Below are 17,779 nucleotides of genomic sequence, written 5' to 3' on the forward strand. Positions count from 1 at the left end.
TACCCTTTATGGGGACGTATTATAACCCCTCCCCCAATACTTTGAAAAAATTAATCACTTATTTATGCAATCGTAAATACAGAATGTGAGGTGTTAAATATCGATAGTACATTTTCTGCACAATGCAAATTCTTTAGTGGTATTGTTTAGTCAGCAAATTAAGTTGAGAAGTGCTTGACCATAAAAAGAAACCGCATCAAAATGTTTGCCGACGTCTCAGAACAACCGGATGTCTGAAATTTTCGCCTTGTATTCTTCGCAAAAAATCTCTCGTTTTTTATAGTTGTGATTCGAGAGATGATTATTCAAGCATGGCGTATAACTTCTCATATTTTCTTGTATGAAATAGTAGAGAATCATGCTAGGCCAAGCATGATCGAAGTAATATATTGCCATAATGCTTATGCCAAATTCACTGAAAACAACTATATCTTTTATATGGCAATAGTATATTATCATTGAACCCCTCAGCACGGTACACGATTTAAAGCCGTAAATATACCGCCTGCCTTACATGGCTGCCATATTGAACATTCTTTGCAAAATTTCTGAACAAGCACAATTATTTTTTCCCGTCAAGAATTTGGAAAAGAAAAAATGCGTCCTAATTTTGTCCCCATTTTCAGATTTTTCATTCATAGTTGCGTAGGAATTCGTCCAGTACGCACAACATTGCTAATTTTGGGTTCAAGATGCGGGGACTATTCGTATTAACGTTCACCTGCCTGTTTGTGGGCGCGATCGGGCAGATGCGTAGCAGAAGACTTCATGTGCCTCAACACTGGAGAAACTATGGATTCGGCAGACCCCAGAACCTCGTTAGACCAAGAAGAAACGGAAATATGTGAGTTTTGATTCTTGGTGTGGGGGGGGGGGATATCTAATTTGTTACTTCATTTTTGAAGTGTAATTTCTAAAACGGCACATGAGAAACTAAACATAGCAAGAGATAAATATATATTTTTGTGGACTTACTTGTTTTTCTGTTTTGATAGAGGGGGGAGGGACAGGGGGGACTTTTATATATATCATTATAGCTCTATTATGAATAGTATTTTTGCCTGCCCGTTCTTGCAAAATTGCCTCGCTTTGACGTTTATTTGAGTTCAATATCATCATTGTTGTTGAAACCATATTTTTCAATAGTTCTAACCAGAATTGAATCTGCAAAAATATTTTCAATGCCGTATTATATGTAGTGATGTTCATAACTAAATATACGTGTGTTCTGTACGACATTGTATCTCGCGATTAATCTAATTTTTTTTTTAATTTCCTGTATGAATACATTTTACCTCTTTATAGCAACACAGGAAATAGTAATTTTTGAATCGCATTTTCCTCGGCATGGTTTCGAATTTCGTATAAACTAAATTGTCAGAAATCTCTTCTAACATAGAACAGTAGAAAACATTAGTTGTTGCATTCAGCAATATCCGTAGAAATGGTTCTTACTTCATTCATTTTGATCTGAGGCATTTAGATAAAAATATTTGCAGCTGTTTGTGCGAATTTACAAAATAAGTAAAGAAGCCAATACAAGCTAAAAGTTTTGGAAATATTCAGCCGCCTTATTAATTGTGGAGACAGAATTTAGGATTACTACTAACGGTAATGAACATATCTAATATGTTTCAAGTGCTACGTGATTGTTAATATATGACATTAATGTATAAGTTTTAAACTTAGTGCGACAAAGATCAGCTGTTCTGTCATATCATACAAGGTTGACTTTTTCCACTTTTTCATTTCGCAATTTTCGGCTTAAGGTTGGCTTTAAAACGTCAACCGTGTCTAATAGCGACCGCAACCACCCGGCATTTGCATTCAACCATGCAAATAGTGGCTTCAAATTGGAGACTGATTTCCGTAACTTGATAGCTCTGACTTTATCTCTGCACCCTTGGGTGAGTGGGTCAAATAATCTCAAAGTAGCTTGCAACAAAGAGAATTTTCATTCGCCAAATGGTTGCAAAGCTTGGAATGAATCAGGAGTCTCGCTGCAACAATTACCGGGCATATATTGGTAGCGTTTTGTCTTACCAACGTAGTTCAGGATGGATTGCGACCGAGTGCTTTTCGCCTATAATATATTCATAGAGAAAATGTTATCAATACAATCACCACCAAACGTCCCACTAAATTTCAAGAATATGTTTATTTTTGATGAATAAAACACACAAATTCCATTTGATTTTATTATTTACCTCGTTTATAAAGGAAACCGATTTACGAATTTATGTTAAATTATGTGAAACGATCTAGGCGTGCTAAAACAACAATTAAATTCATGAAAATACCAAAATACTGTCCGAATGTAAAGTAAGATCACAAATCGACATTGCAGAGAGAAAGCAAAACAAAGTTTTTATAAGAAATGTCAAACTTGTCTCCTTGAGATTTCTAGGTAAACTTATTCTTTGCCAAATATAACCCGTAGATGGTGTGCACTTATCGATGTGTCCGTGTGTCTATCAATTTGAACGTTGTTTTCATTGTATTGCACGCTCTGTGTGGCATCAACAATCCGTGGATAAGTTAATGGCTGAATATCTTTCCTTGAATGGTTGGGTCTTTGTTCAAAGTTTTGTGTTGTTTTAATTGTGGGTACCAACTTTAAAAGCTATCATTGTTTTTATAAATGTAAATATTAGCTCACAGCAAGGCCACAACGCATTAAACGAAACTCCATTCTGGGGGTAGAGTCGCAAACAACCACTTGGGTGCAATAATCTGCTGTGATGTTGCAAGTAATCAGAGCTATCGAATGTTTTTTGTGAGTACGACACTTTGTAATCTAGCACACCAGTTCGATCCGCAAAATATAGTTAAGATAAGTTTACGCAAAGTTTCGAAACTGAAAACTATCAATAAAATGACACCGATTCGAAACCTGATATGTAAATTTCACCACTTGGAACTCTTGGTCCTGGTAAGCAGGGTTTATATAACCTCTTTGTGGTTTCGAAAAACAACCTGTCAATGCATAGTTCGTAGTTATTATTGAATTATTTTAAACTGCTTTGTCTGTTTGTTAATTCGGATAAGGGCACGTTCCGCCGCTTTCTTTGTTGCACACCTTCGCTATGAGAATAAGTAGAATAAGTTTGCAATGTCAAAAGTTCGTAACTTGTTCTTACATTGCGCCACCCAGGCTGAAACCCAATATTCATAAGTAGACCCAATGTTGACATCACGACACGGTTCTTATCATCTGAATAGACTTGTTGTCGTTTCCGAGACTGTACTCGATTGCGCTGTGTAAATAACTGTACAACTAACTTGATTTTTATCATCAAATCGAACTTTATCGATCTGTATACGTCAGTATTCCGATTGTGGGAGGGGAATACTGTATGGTTATGCCAATCATCGGCATATTATGAAGAATAAGTACATACCATAGCTATAGCTATTCGTTAGACCAAGATTTTCGTAAGAGTCTGCGGGTTTTTCACCGAACGATTTGCCCTAGCATTTTTAACCAATGAACCACTCGTTAATCAATCACAAAGCTTTTCTTCTCCGATATATATTTGAGGTCGATATTTGAGATTGATAATCCGAATTCTAAACAATAGTAAATTTTCCGAAATTTTTGATAATTTAGAAAGTTATTCTTTGAATGCAAACGATGGCTCTGGCGAATAGTTTGTTTAATTCACACATTGTGTCGCTTATACCTGCCTAGCATTGAGATATAGCCAAAGGTTCAATAAATTCGGTAGGCTCTGGAAATCGGTAAGATAAAAGACACCCGAGCCCTTCCTCGCATACAAAATTGTTGAGAGAAAGTGCGCGGGAGAGGACGTTTGCTTCTTACCAAACTGCCACGTTTTTTTTTTTCTGAAAATAAGCGATGTGTATATTATATAAGAAGCAATCAAAACAAGAAAACTACTGCCTATTTATACAATAAACTAATAAACGTATTGTACAATTTAGCCATATTATAAGTCCAAATCAAATAACCGATTGTTTGGTCGCTTATCGTGTTTGTTTGTGATGTAACGGTTGACCTACATTTAAGTTCTTATGACGAAACAAGCGCATTCTGTTGTTTTCTAGATGTGCTAAATGACTTCACCCGATGTGAAAAATAATCAGTAACTTGCTGGCGTTAATGTGTAATAACAAATATTACATGCTTGACTATGCGAATGTAGTTTGTGTTGGATGCTTCATTAGAACATAATTAATTCCTCAAAAATCTGAGTCCTCTTTCCATCAATAAAGATCGGTTTATAAAGTTATAAGCGGCTAACTAGAATGTATCGAATGCAGAGAATTGGTGAGAGTATTTCCAATATTCATTATGGAAAAATTAAAACCATTATTGTACCATTACCACAATTCTAACATTTTGAATATATTACAGTTTAGCAGTGTTACAACGAAAGAACGTTGTAATAATTCAAATTGCAATAAAATTAGAGTAAATACCAGATACTATTTGGCAAGTCCAGGTTCAATAATAATGAAATGAAAGCATTTGTATTTTGTAACCCGACTCGACATCGATCGTTAATATTTAAATGTCAAATTTTGAATCGCGATAATTGTACATCTTCACCCCATGTTCGAACGAGAATGTTGTCACACGAGCATAACATATCCAACGCAGCACAATGAATCTAATTCTTTATGGTCGACAAGGTAAAGAGAAACGGTTGACGGTTTCCTTTTGGCCCTTTAATAATGACGGAATATTTGAGATTTATGACAAGATATTAAATAATTACAATTTAAACCTTCTATGCGGCCAGCTAACGACTCAACCAATTCGGAAATCGGCACATTAGATTGTAATCTTTGTTAACAGGCTGCCATTGTTGACCTTTGGGCATAGGACAAATTAAAATTTGATTTGTGCCAAGTATGGGTCATTTGTCTGATTTTTTTTTTGCATGCGTGCGCACGAGATTTAACTATGGGGAAAGGCCCAAAACTTAATATAGCCCAGTCCAGACTAGCACTAATAATCCTCAAAACTATTTAGCCTGCAGATAATGGTCACTTAGAATGATGTTATAGATGTATATTGGATTACAGACTCCCCTGTAATCTTATTTCGATTTCAAACTTTCAGAAAGACGTTGTTTTACGAAGTGAAAGAGTCTTTGCCTGACCATCGAGACATCTATAGATTGTTTATACACTTGATACCTGTCTATTTACAAATAATGCAGGATTGTTGACAAATAAACAACACATCTTGTGGGCTTAAACACCGTAAGACGTTAACTAAGACGCATAATTAAATGTTTTGAAAAGGTTCATTGTGTGAGATTTTGCGAAATATTTACCTGACTTTTAATCAACGCGCCAGGAAACCGACTGGTTAGGAGAAACGATCTATTGCGGTGCGGGCCGACACTTCCAACAAACGGCTTAGCGGTTAATACGTTAGTAATCTGCTGGGAATAGACGATTATTAATTTGTATTTTGAGAGCTCTGGTTTTACCTCATTTTAAAACTATATATATCGCAATTTTAGGTTTTTTTGTTTCATGCAGAATTACTTCTTGTTTTTTAAATGTTTACGAAGCGAAGCAAAATTAATCACATTCACAACTATATTTCGGATACTAAGCAATTACAATCTTGCGAAAGAAATATTTTTGGCGGAATTTTCACAGTAGACCATTTGCGGAAGTCGTCTGGTAAAAACTTTTACAGCAGAATTTCCGATAGTTTTCTGCGAGATCTAGAGCATTTCAAATCATTGCCGCGTTTTTATCCAATGCCATAGTGCTAGTATTTACAAGCTCGGGCAATAGCATGTTAAATATCGGTCATTTTTACTATTAGCGACTGTATTCGATTATATGCTAATTTTTTAGTATCTTTGGTGGCGTTACAGAATATCTCAATTAAAAATCCTTTGCGAATAAAACTATAAATGATCCAAAAAAATCACCGATTTTCCCTGTTTTTACTTAAACCAACTTGAAGGACTCAGTTGAGTAGAGAATTTCATCTTGGGCGAAGCAAATCTTATTGAAGGAATCGTATAGCCACTGTAAAAATATGTATTAACTTGAAATTTATCGTTAAAAATAACGACACATCTTCGACAATGATAATCCCTATTGTACCATCATAATTTTGCAAAACCGCAGACGTCTTAAAGGAAATTAGTCACAGGCAAGGTTGCCAGGTGTTCGATTTCTTAAATGTTGGATGTAATTTAATGTGTTGACTCATCGACGGTTTATTTTTGTATCATTCGGAAGTATGCTGTAAAAGTCTGGCAACCCTAGACTTCAAATAAATAAAATTTTATCAGCAGAAAGTGGAACATGTAAATATAGTCAAAGTGTCTGATATTTCGAATTGTCTCGTTGCACTTATGTCCGCCAATAGCTATTAAAGCATTTAAAGTTAATAAAGTGCCCTTGTTAATAAAATCTATGAATATATTTTGGAATCAGATGCAAAATCCTAAAAATTCACTAATTTAAATTTAGAGTAATTTAAAGCAAAATTTGAAAATAGGGAAGCTACCTTGGAATACGTCACACTTCTATAATTGTTGAAATTTTGGAAAATCAGCACAGAATAGAATATTTCGTAACATGTGGTGTGTTTCGGCCAAGTTTAGTGACGCAGTTTCCCATTTGCAATATTATGAACATACGCAGAAGCAATAATGACACGCAGGTACAAGGCAATAAAACTCAATTGCGAGAAACGTGAATAAAATGCCGATATGCGTTTTGTAATGCACAGGTATCACTTTCTGTGGAGCCGAATGTCTAGGCTGCGGCATACACTTCCATTAACTCACAGAAAATACACTGTTATATAAAGGGTATTATTTTATGTTACTGTTGTTATGAAATGTTTAGAGGGGTTTTCAATTACTTCTTAGACACTATCAAGGTTTATATAATTTTATTATGGAAATGATAGATTTTTTAAAATTGTTACTATGCAAGTTAAAGATTATCAAAAATTAAAAGTATGAGAATTTTCATAGCATTCATACGATACGTAACCTGCGACACTTATCTCACGCCAAGTTCGTGAGTTTCAATTGAATTTGAATTATGACGTATTTTGCATATCGATTGCCTTTTTGGCGCCACAAAAATTCATGATCGGCAAGATCGTTGCTGATTCAAACTTTATGAAAATGTTTCTGCTTACTGCAGGTACACGTGTATACAATCATATACCCGGGCCATTGGGCCACAGCATTTACCGCGCTTAAGGCTATTATGTTGAGTTCCAGACTTGGTTAGGAATATGAGTCGTTTCGCCGGCCCAAGCAAGTCACTAGATAGAAACATATTAATGAAAAGTTAATCCACGCGCTTATGTGTGATTGGCTGGTTGCTATATGCTTTTTCTTGTATGTAAATTATGTACACCACAACGCTCATTATTAAACTTGTCTGACAGGACTAATAACTCGCAGCAGTATGTTTGTCAAAAAGGCCAATTATTATAAACGTTACAATGAAATTATGAATGGTCCCAATGAGCCTATCTATGTCCCACGAGCATGTCTGAAAGCTGGTGTTTGTCGGAAGTCAAAGGCTTGTTTTGCAAAAAAACAGATTTTAATTTTTAAACTTTGAAATTTCGCCAAGTCCATACGTATCACTCATCAATGATTTGAAAGGCCATACCATTTTTTAGCTTGGGCCGATACTGGAAGGAAAGCTTGGTCGTTGCATATGCTCGATAATAGCACAGCGCTCTAAATATGGTTCTTTGTGCAATATTTTGGGTTCCGATACTTGTTAGGAAACCGGATCTAATTTTATCCCCTGCATCGACTCATTTTAGCATATTTTGTCGGCAAGTTTGCTTTATAATATTGCAAATACGATGTTGGGGAAACCGACCCTTTGAATGCACCGTATCAGGGTTGCAACGAAAAAAATTTAAAAACAAACTTGAGAGTCAATTGGATTTCTTTAATTTACTTTAGAATCAGAACTAAAATAAACAGATTGTAGTAGGGTAATATCTAGCAAAAAGGAATACCTGTTGTTCGGAATATCAATTGGTTGCATTCCTAGCATCCCTTCACAAGGCGAGAAGTTCGGTTCTTTGACTTTAAAATTTTCGGCACTGCACAGCCTACCAAAATCATTACAATCATTATTTTAACTGAAAATTGTATGTAGTCTACTTTTCCAATACCCGATCTCGCCTTGTCGGAATGCAGTAATGCCACTAGACAAAATTCTGTTAAGAAGGATATCAATCTAGCGATTAAAGTGTATATCTGGTCTACTCACCAATCTGGTTGTCTTGCCATAATCATAAAAACTTGTAAATCATCCAAATAAGGTTATATAACAACAATTCGAACGAGATCACCTTGATAGTTCTGAACCATCGTTCCTAATCGAAGCAATGTTCAGAATCTGCGACGAACTAAGTAAGATTCCATTCCCGTTGATGACTGTCACGTAATAAGACCCAATATACCAGTGTGACGCCACAAAAACATTATCTAGTAATTGCATTGTTCACTAATATTGCAACATTTTAATAAATGATTTAGGGATTGCATATTGCCTATATGTATTCACAATGTCAGCTTGATCAAGGACTTGTTTGGTATGCTAGTATTAACCGGATCTTTGTTCTTATTCCAGAATGGTCGGACCCCACGTTTGTAAAGAAAATGGTCAAAGTTTCTGTTGCCCCGGATGGACGACGTTAGTAGGATCGAACAAATGTATTCAAGGTAAGAGAGATGGAGAAAGCTCCTGTTACGTAGACTTTACCAAGCACCCACGGTGATATGATTAGGTTGCTTTTTGTCATATCTCTACCATGGATATTTGTATTGTTTATTACCTTGTCATACAGAAATAAGACAAAAACTCGCAACTAGGGGCTCACAACATTTTTCACAACTAATTCAGTTTGGTCAAAAATCAGCAAATTTATCTTGGAAAGGTTGAAATAAAAAGGATTAATTAATTTTTTTAGAATTAAAATTTTAATTTAAAGAAATTTGTAAGCGTATCTATATCATTCAAAATAAAACAGTGCTTTCTCTTCGTCTTTAAGTGATGTAATAAAATGTACTTTTTCCAGCTGTTTGTGATCCCAATCAATGCGGGGACGGTGTGTGCATTCAGCCTAAAAAATGTATCTGTCAAAATGGTGCAATTGCGACATCTTGTGGAGCAGAACCCAGATACAGAAGTAAGTTAAAAATATTAAAGTGTTCGACTTGCCTTATTCCGTATCGCAGAACGAGTTCAGTACTTTATAAAGATGCTTTTTAACACTTTTGTTATTCCTTATATTGCAGATTTACGGAATATTTAACCTGTAATTGGGGAAATATTATTCTACAAACTAGTAATTGTAGATTCTCATATAACGGAAAATACTTTTATGAGTAAATCTCCTAAAACGAAAAATTGTTTTGCAGCTGGTCAGAGATGCGGACTTCGTTGCATGAACGGTGGAGAATGCGTCAACAACGAATGTGCTTGCAGTGGCGCTTTCACTGGTGCCCACTGCTCCCAGCGTGAGTATTTATTTTGTTGTCTTATATAGCGTGAAAAAATATGACAGTAAATAGTGCGCAAAGGCCTGGCTGGTCTTTAAGTCACACGCGTACACCCAGAAGTAAAAGAGACAAATTTCTTTGCAAAGTTGCAGGCAAGCACTGAAATGCCAACTGCTACTAAAACCATGTAGATTTATGGGGGTGCATAAAGCGTTGTGCAAGCATATAGTCATTCAGATAAATAAATACTAGTCATTGATACTGAAATAGGATGTTGGTGGTATAGTGAGTCTCATTTAAAAATGTTATTTTAAGACAATTAAACTTTATTAGATTCACCAAAAAGTACCAACTAAATCATTCACCGTTGATGTTTCACGTGTTTAACTTGACATTTCTACTTACAGCCATCTGTGGACCAGGATGCCAAAATGGCGGAAGATGCATCAGCCCGAACAAATGTCTCTGCACATATGGATTCACTGGAAACAGATGCCAGACAGGTACGCGACGTGTTTTGTAGTAATTCGGAATGCGTACTTTTATACATATTATACTGTGCTAATATATTCGTTTGTTAATAAATCACAACGTTGTCAATCAGTGGCGTCATCGTGAATGTGTAGTTCAAACTGTCCCGTCTCACAATAGCACACTATGCTGTCATAATTTAGTGAATCATAGGTGAATGTGTATTTCACACAATACCAACTCAATAAAGCTTATTGCTAATGACTTATGTCATTAATCGATGACGTGTTTGAGATTTGCGTCTAAATATAGTGACGTAACATTATCATAGTATTGTTGGCATTTAATTCATTTGTTAAGAAGTATCATAATCTGTGCGAAATCCAAAAACTTCGGCCGGTGTTCACCGACTTTTGTCCAGAAAAGAGTCCCAAATAATTAACATTACTTTTAATTTTATAGACTACCGAGTTGGACCATGCTTCCTCACTCGTGCAAATGATACATGCATGGACCAGATCGAGGGCGTAACTTGCAACAAAAAGATCTGCTGCGCCACCATTGGTCAAGGATGGGGAATCCCCTGTGAAGAATGCCCCGCAAGAGCTGGAAACTGCTCACGTGGAAGAATGCCTCCACATTGTGAAGGTAAGATTAAATACTCGACTGCGGACCTTTTACTGATCATTCCAGTTGTTCAATATGCCATTCCATCATTTTTTAATTGCTGAAAAAACTGCTATTGCCCCACCACTAGTTTTATAATTTCTTGTTTTATTTATTCTATACTAACTTAAAGCTGCATAATAACAGCAAAATAAAGTGAAGGATAAATTGTTAACATTAACTACGACTAAAAACCTTTCACAATACATGTACCTCCAATCAATGTCATAAGACGATCATAATGCTCCTAAATATGCGATACCGGTATTACTTTAACCGCATTACTCTCTCTTTTCTCAGATATCAACGAATGCCAGATGATCCCAGGACTCTGCAAGGACGGCGAATGCGTCAACACTGATGGATCGTTCAGATGTGAATGTGCCGATGGTTACGTTTACAATAACAAACTTCATAAGTGCGAAGGTGAGTGGTGGTGCTTGGAGTCAATTTTTGTAAACCTTTGGAATACAAGACTGGATGATTAGAAACAAATTCGAAGTATTGATTTCTGAGAATGACGGAAGCCTGTCTGAAATGGAACTCTGACAAAACGGAGTAAACAGAACTTGTTTTCCAATCATTTGATTGATTTAAATAACTTTACTCAAATCTTAGTGCTCTCAACTTATATCTGACAGAGGAATTGGACTGGTATTATTACATTAATACAACCCGAATTATATTCATGGCCTACAATGACAATTAAATGTTTAATTACATTGAAGCTTCTGTATACCCCCACCTGTCAGATCCTGCCCTGAAGTTTAATATATCTTTTTAGATATCGATGAATGTCTTGAAGGATACTGCGAGAATGGAGAATGCTCAAACACAGTCGGAGGCTTCATGTGCAAATGTCCGCCTGATTATTTATTGTCATCTGACCAAACGTACTGTATATGTAAGTAATGTTTCTATGTTAGAAATAGTAAGAGCGGCTGTAAATAGTTTTAGCTACTTATCGCATTTTGTGTCTTAAAGTAGCTTTATTTGAACCCCAAACTGAAAAAATAAATTTTCCGGCGCTAAATTTTCGGACCTCCAGAAGTATGTACAACACGATGGCGCACAACCTGAACATAGTATGTGTACCTGGTTCGGGTTCAGGTTTGCGCCATCTTGGTGCACATACTTCGGTAGCGCCGAATTTTCTAATTATAATCTTTGTTATAGGCTCGGGAAATGATCCGCCCAATTAAATGGCGCTAATTTATCGTTGGCCGCTGTCACATCCTATTCTGACTATAGAGTAATTAAGAGACTTCAGTCGAACCCTTCCTACCAGCCAGTCTCTTTCTTTTTCCAATTTCTACAAAATTTTATTTGCACTGGATCAAACAACTCATTAGATCGTCTCATTAGAATATTGTCAAAACATTTCCATCTGTTGAGGTCCTCGAGGATATTTACATTGGACGCACATTTTCGTAAAAATGAAAAGAACTATTTAAATTCAACAATTTTCAATATTGCTGTTAAAATATTGTATGTTTGTTTTCAGCCGACAAACCAGGATTCTGCTACACTTCAATTGAGAGTGGATTGTGCGCAACACCTCTTCCACAGCTCACCAGAAGAACTGAATGCTGCTGTTCTACTGTTGGAGAGCATGAACAAGAAACCCTCGGAAAATGCTTCGCAGTTCCAAACAGCAATCCAGAACGTTGCCCAACTCTCGGAACGCGTAAGTACAGTACACCGAGTAAATAAAGTGAGACTGAACCAAGTAATTTAACCCGTTCATTTGGATTTTTTCTTTGGTTAATTGGTTCAGTTTAATAAAACTTCTGGTCCCGCATTGTCCAGCCAATTTGGTTATGCTGAATGAAGTTATAGATTCAAGTAATGACCTATAAATTGGATAAATCAATTAAATTGCATTCAGCTGAATTTGACCGAGACTGCCAAACTGATACCATGCTTGGTATTTATGACCGACCGGCACCGCTTGTTGGCGCGGGGTTACTGAGTAGTCTCATGGGTCACCCATGCGCCTCAAATCTCGACGCGTGTGGAAAGGGTGTTTGTGTTGAAGTGCTTTCGATCTCTAGTGGCTGGAAATGTCAATGTGATGAAGGCTACATCCAAGATAAGAACACGAAAACCTGTGTTGGTGAGACGACGAGTGAATCTGTGTGTTTTCTAATGTGTGTTTTTTGTTTCTTTTGCATGTACAATGGGCGTTCTTCAATGCACGGACAAACATTTTGGACAATGTTTCCGTTTTGTCAAAACAATATTACCTAAAAATACATCACACGAACATGTATTTGAATAATCATTTATGTTATATTTTATTAAACTTCGAAACAATTGCACATGGTACTCTATCATTGATTTTACATATTTTCTCATACATGTATATACATATATGCAAAATTAATTTGAAATTTTGTGGGTCACAATTCGGATCACGTCACATATTATATCAAAATGTAAATAAATAAATAAAAAAAATTGGCCACACACATGAATACACGAACGGCACACATTGGTCAATATGTGGCAACAGCGGAATTCATTCACCAGTGTACCGATCTTGGTCATGGGAAAGGAGACATCACTGATCCCGATCTCATGTGCCAAATCATGGGCGTCCAAGCATGTGAGAACGGCGAATGTGTCGGCACTGCTACAGGAGGTTATCAGTGTAGATGCAACGAAGGTTTTGCTCCCACTGAAGACATGAAAGGATGCGTAGGTAATGTGATTACATGTTTTCCCCCGTGATACTAACACACATGATGACCTGGGCTGAAACAATGATTTCACTGTATTTAAAACGCTCTCCTACTGGCAACGAATGATTAAATATGTAAATCCTATCCTAATATGATTGGAACCCCACAATAAATAAAATGTATTTATTTGTAATTTTATTTCAAACAAACGAGCGCAATTCAAAAAATACACCGGTGTAATCTGCAACGCTGAGGTTGTGCAAGTACTAGTACTATTAACATAAAGAAATAAACTGTTAGACTCGTACGTAAAATTTGTCTGTGTTGTTTAACGTCATGTTGTTGTGATTGTTTTACATTTTCTGTTTTTTTTTGCTTGATTTGCTCAAAATTGAAAAATTTTGAGGGCATGAATATTTATTTTTATATTCGCTTTATTCCACTGTAATTTTAATGCTTCACGACACTGAAAACATATTTACATAGGTTTTCAGCCACAGTTAACGAAAAACCAGCCAGGTTATTTCCTTACTCCAAACTCTCATGTATAAAGTGAGGAGCAGTAATTGGGGAACAGTGTTATGTTGTAAAAGACTTTGCCTGACGACGACTTCAGTAAATGTTAACACGCTACAGAATCTTTTCCATGACCACAACCTCGAAATTTGAAACCAACTCACTATGTAATCTATATCACAGATAAGAATGAATGTGGTGACGGAATGAGTGAACGAGATATCTGTGGCTTATATGGAACTTGCGTTAACTCTATCGGAAGTTACAGCTGCCATTGTGATCCCGGGTTTGCAAACGGAGAAGACATGATAAGTTGCATTGGTAAGTCCTGATCTAAATAGTTACTTCATGGAGAGAACATTTTCTCTGGTATTTCATGTAGCGTTTTTCCATTTAACAAAGAACAAGGCCCAAGCGATCACTGAAACGTCAGAAGCAACTACGAGAATCTTTTAAGTCTGGCCTTGCTTACTCACTCAATGAATCACGACATGATCCAACGTTGTTTCAATCACCTTTTAATAAAGAAGTAATGCTGAAATTGTGTTGACAGACACCGGTCCTTAATATTCCTTCAAATGATGTCATATTAATTCAAAATGATTTTATGACATTTAGCAAATTTGCTAAATCATAGAGCGAAAGTCAGAGGTTCGAATACGATCAGATACCGTCGTAGTTCTGACTATAAACGGCCCCAACTAGCAATTGGGAAGCGTTTCCATGACAACCTTTCCGGCAGTTTCTGGGAAAGCAAAGTCCATGCGTTCCGGGGTAGTATGGTTGCAAAACTGAAATCTAAAGCTTGCTTTCATTGTTTGGGTTGCGGATGGGGATTAAGCAGAGTTCTGAAGAGTTGTAAATTGCAAGGATCGGAAGACACATTCATTTCACTTCTTGTTTATATTCCCAGATATTGACGAATGCGCAGAGGCCCCTGAAGGTCTCTGTGAGAACGGGAGATGCGTGAACAACCGCGGAAGCTTCATCTGCAGCTGTGATGAAGGCTACAGACAAACTGCCACACGTCAGGCATGCGAAGGTATGTTTTGATTCAGGTCTAAGTTTTCACGAAGAAATGGAATTGCAGATTTACGTACTTGTCATTTAGCATAAGTATGGTACGGCCCCGGTAGAAATTGAAGTCACGAACAACATCTGAAATGCCAGTGGGCTCAAAAAATTGACAAAAATTATCGCAGCATGGCGCTTGCTTATTAAGACATTTTCACAATTTAAACTCTGTGCAAACAGCAATTAATTGCCTTCTTGTAGGATGAATTTTGCGCATCCCTGTTGTCCTAAATCATTCATTTAAACGAAATCAAAATTTGGAATGAGATAGAGCGCCACCGTTTTGACGTCGCCTTTTGTGTACGGCTATTCGCGCGCCACTTGACAGTTAACATTACTCAATTACGTAATAAAAAATTTCAGACTACGACGAATGCGTTGAAGATAACGATCTATGTGAATTTGGAAGATGCGTCAACATTATTGGTGCATTCAGATGTGTGTGCAACCCAGGATTCGTTGAATCTGCTGATAAGAGAAGCTGCAAAGGTAAAAATAGATTTTTTTATTTTTCACATAGAGTGGTTCAACATGATTGTCTACTTAAACAGCACTGGCCTGTGATTACGGAAGTAAAGCAAATATGTGTCCGCTTTACTTTGCAATTTGCACAACGGCGCAGAAGCATGAAACATTCTACCAAGAACTACTCCTCATTCAATTCCTCTTCGTATTAGTAGTGTATTATTATGTGCTAATCCCATCTGTCATTGACACACTGTTCCAGAAGAAAAGCACATATATGCCCACCTTACTTTGCATTTGCACAATGATATGGCTTGTATCACATGTGTATGCCTTCTTCGTGACTCACCAACTCACATGAGCACACACATGGAAATCCGTATTCAAGTTAACGGCGTAGCCGATTTTCGCCACAATCCTATGCAGCGTTAGAGCGTCATGAAAAAATTGATTAATTCCTTATATTAACAATATATATTGCTGTTCCCTAAAATCACTTTAAAATCATTTCTCACACAGATGAGAACGAATGTGAGGCGACAGGAATGTGTGAACATGGATCTTGTATCAACAGGAATGGTGGATTCGAGTGTATGTGTGATAATGGCTTTGAAATCACAGTAAGTACACATCAGTAAAAATATTCATGTATATCGCTCTATGGCTGGTAACCGCGATAGAGACCGCAGTTTGCCATAAATATGACTATGTTGTTACATTGACTTTCTCTATCTGGCTTTGTAGTCAAATTAATTCTGTATAATTTCGTGGTATGATTTGATTAGCGGTATATTTGATATGGGGATTTAGACCTTATATCCATCTCTACTCCAATAATTGTGTTAATGTTGTGTTGCGATTAATGAAATTATGAGTTTCTCTTCTTTAGCACGACGGTAAACACTGCGTAGACATCGACGAATGCAAGCAGAAACCCTGCATCAACGGAGAATGCGAGAATTTGATCGGTGACTTCAGATGCCACTGCCATAGATTCCAACAACTGGACGAATCAGGCAGACGCTGTTTACTTGGTAAGATTAACTTAGATTTACTTTCTTGCTTAGATTTACAGATTCGAACTTAATGTAATTAACTATAATTCAAATAGTCGAGCATTCCTTAACAGAACTCGAAACCCATGAGCTATTTGTATATATGATTTTTCGTATCAAGAGCAACGCAATATCTGAAGATTCAAACCTAACTATGGCAACCCACTAACTCCCAGAAAAAGCTAAATCAAGAATTCAGCTGCTTGAATAAAGCATTTTTTCTGCAAGATTTGTAGAACTTAACTGATTCAAAAAAGCCTGTATGGCATCAACCGTATAGCATATGGCTCATGTTTTGTGTTTTGTTAATTTTCTGAATTCCAATGATTCGGACCTGATTCAAAACCTCCAAATTATGGCGTTATCAATATATTATCTTCTTCAGAGTCTCGAGTCGCCAACTGCTTCCGAAATGTAAGGAATGGACAATGTAATGCAGAAAATGCACTGACAGCATTGACAACGAGAGCTGAGTGCTGTTGTGCGGTGCCAGGAGGAATGAGCGCCTGGGATGATTGCGAACCTTGTCCGGAGAGAGGATCTGGTGAGTGTTTGATGTGATAAAAAATGTGGTTCCCTAATGTCATTTGTCTGCGGTTCATGAACTCTGCTATTCACAAGCAGAATTTGAAAACGAAGGCTTTTATTTTATCTGGCATCACAGAATTTGCCCAATAAAAATATACGCATCGATAAGAACAATGCTATATAAAATTGCAGATCCAGAGAGTCCTTTTGTTAAATTTTAATATGAACTCACGAAATTAAGTTCAGCATGCATTTTGAAAGCCGGACGCCGTAGTGTTTCGAGCCCTCCCATTTGCTGTACAATATCGCTGGTCATGTAGTTGGTAGTGGGACAGTCTAGCTAGAAGGTATCAAATCTTGCGATATCCATTCGGGTGGCAATCTATGTAAGACGACTGGCTGACAACAAGACTCAGCTAAATTTCCAAGTCCCAATTTTCATTTTGGCTGCAATTATTGACTTTTTCCAAGTGATTTGAAAATTCGCTAAAACCACGTAGAATTGTTATCTTTTCCTCATGCTACTGCATTATAGGCTCACGGATCCACCGACACAAAGTCATAGGAGAAAGAAAAGTCACGCAGAAACCAAATTAATAGCACAAACTATTGACTTTATTTTATTTCAGAAAACCACGGAGTTCTCTGCAGTGGTGTCACCATCAACAATATATGTGCAATGCACGCTTCACCTTGTGACAATGGAGCCTGTATTAACATGGAAGGAAACAACTACAGATGCGAATGCCATCCTGGGTTTTTACCGACAGCTGATCAGAAAGCCTGCGTTGGTAAGTACTTTATGTGGCTGATAATCTTAAGGAGGCCA

At 36.9% G+C, this 17,779-nt stretch overlaps 1 protein-coding gene across 2 annotated transcripts in view; it reads left to right on the forward strand.

Annotated features, from left to right (window-relative positions):
- Nucleotides 1–626: 626 nt before the first annotated feature.
- Nucleotides 627–17,779, forward strand: part of LOC120348523 (fibrillin-2-like) — a 41,717-nt gene continuing 24,564 nt past the window's right edge. Inside the window, exons 1-17 of one of the 2 annotated variants that reach the window (XM_039418668.2) lie at nt 627–844; nt 8,620–8,711; nt 9,068–9,178; nt 9,411–9,509; nt 9,899–9,994; nt 10,425–10,610; nt 10,929–11,054; nt 11,413–11,532; nt 12,133–12,315; nt 12,517–12,744; nt 14,012–14,149; nt 14,742–14,870; nt 15,266–15,391; nt 15,887–15,987; nt 16,257–16,401; nt 16,808–16,966; nt 17,580–17,741. In XM_039418668.2, the coding sequence (XP_039274602.2) occupies nt 693–844; nt 8,620–8,711; nt 9,068–9,178; nt 9,411–9,509; nt 9,899–9,994; nt 10,425–10,610; nt 10,929–11,054; nt 11,413–11,532; nt 12,133–12,315; nt 12,517–12,744; nt 14,012–14,149; nt 14,742–14,870; nt 15,266–15,391; nt 15,887–15,987; nt 16,257–16,401; nt 16,808–16,966; nt 17,580–17,741 (2,353 nt within the window). In that variant the 5' untranslated portion in view covers nt 627–692. Of the gene's footprint in view, nt 845–8,619; nt 8,712–9,067; nt 9,179–9,410; nt 9,510–9,898; nt 9,995–10,424; nt 10,611–10,928; nt 11,055–11,412; nt 11,533–12,132; nt 12,316–12,516; nt 12,745–13,143; nt 13,333–14,011; nt 14,150–14,741; nt 14,871–15,265; nt 15,392–15,886; nt 15,988–16,256; nt 16,402–16,807; nt 16,967–17,579; nt 17,742–17,779 lie in introns of both variants that reach the window. The other variant, XM_039418669.2, reaches the window with a different exon arrangement.

Source organism: Styela clava, chromosome 1, assembly GCF_964204865.1.
Source record: "Styela clava chromosome 1, kaStyClav1.hap1.2, whole genome shotgun sequence".
Taxonomy (NCBI): domain Eukaryota; kingdom Metazoa; phylum Chordata; class Ascidiacea; order Stolidobranchia; family Styelidae; genus Styela; species Styela clava.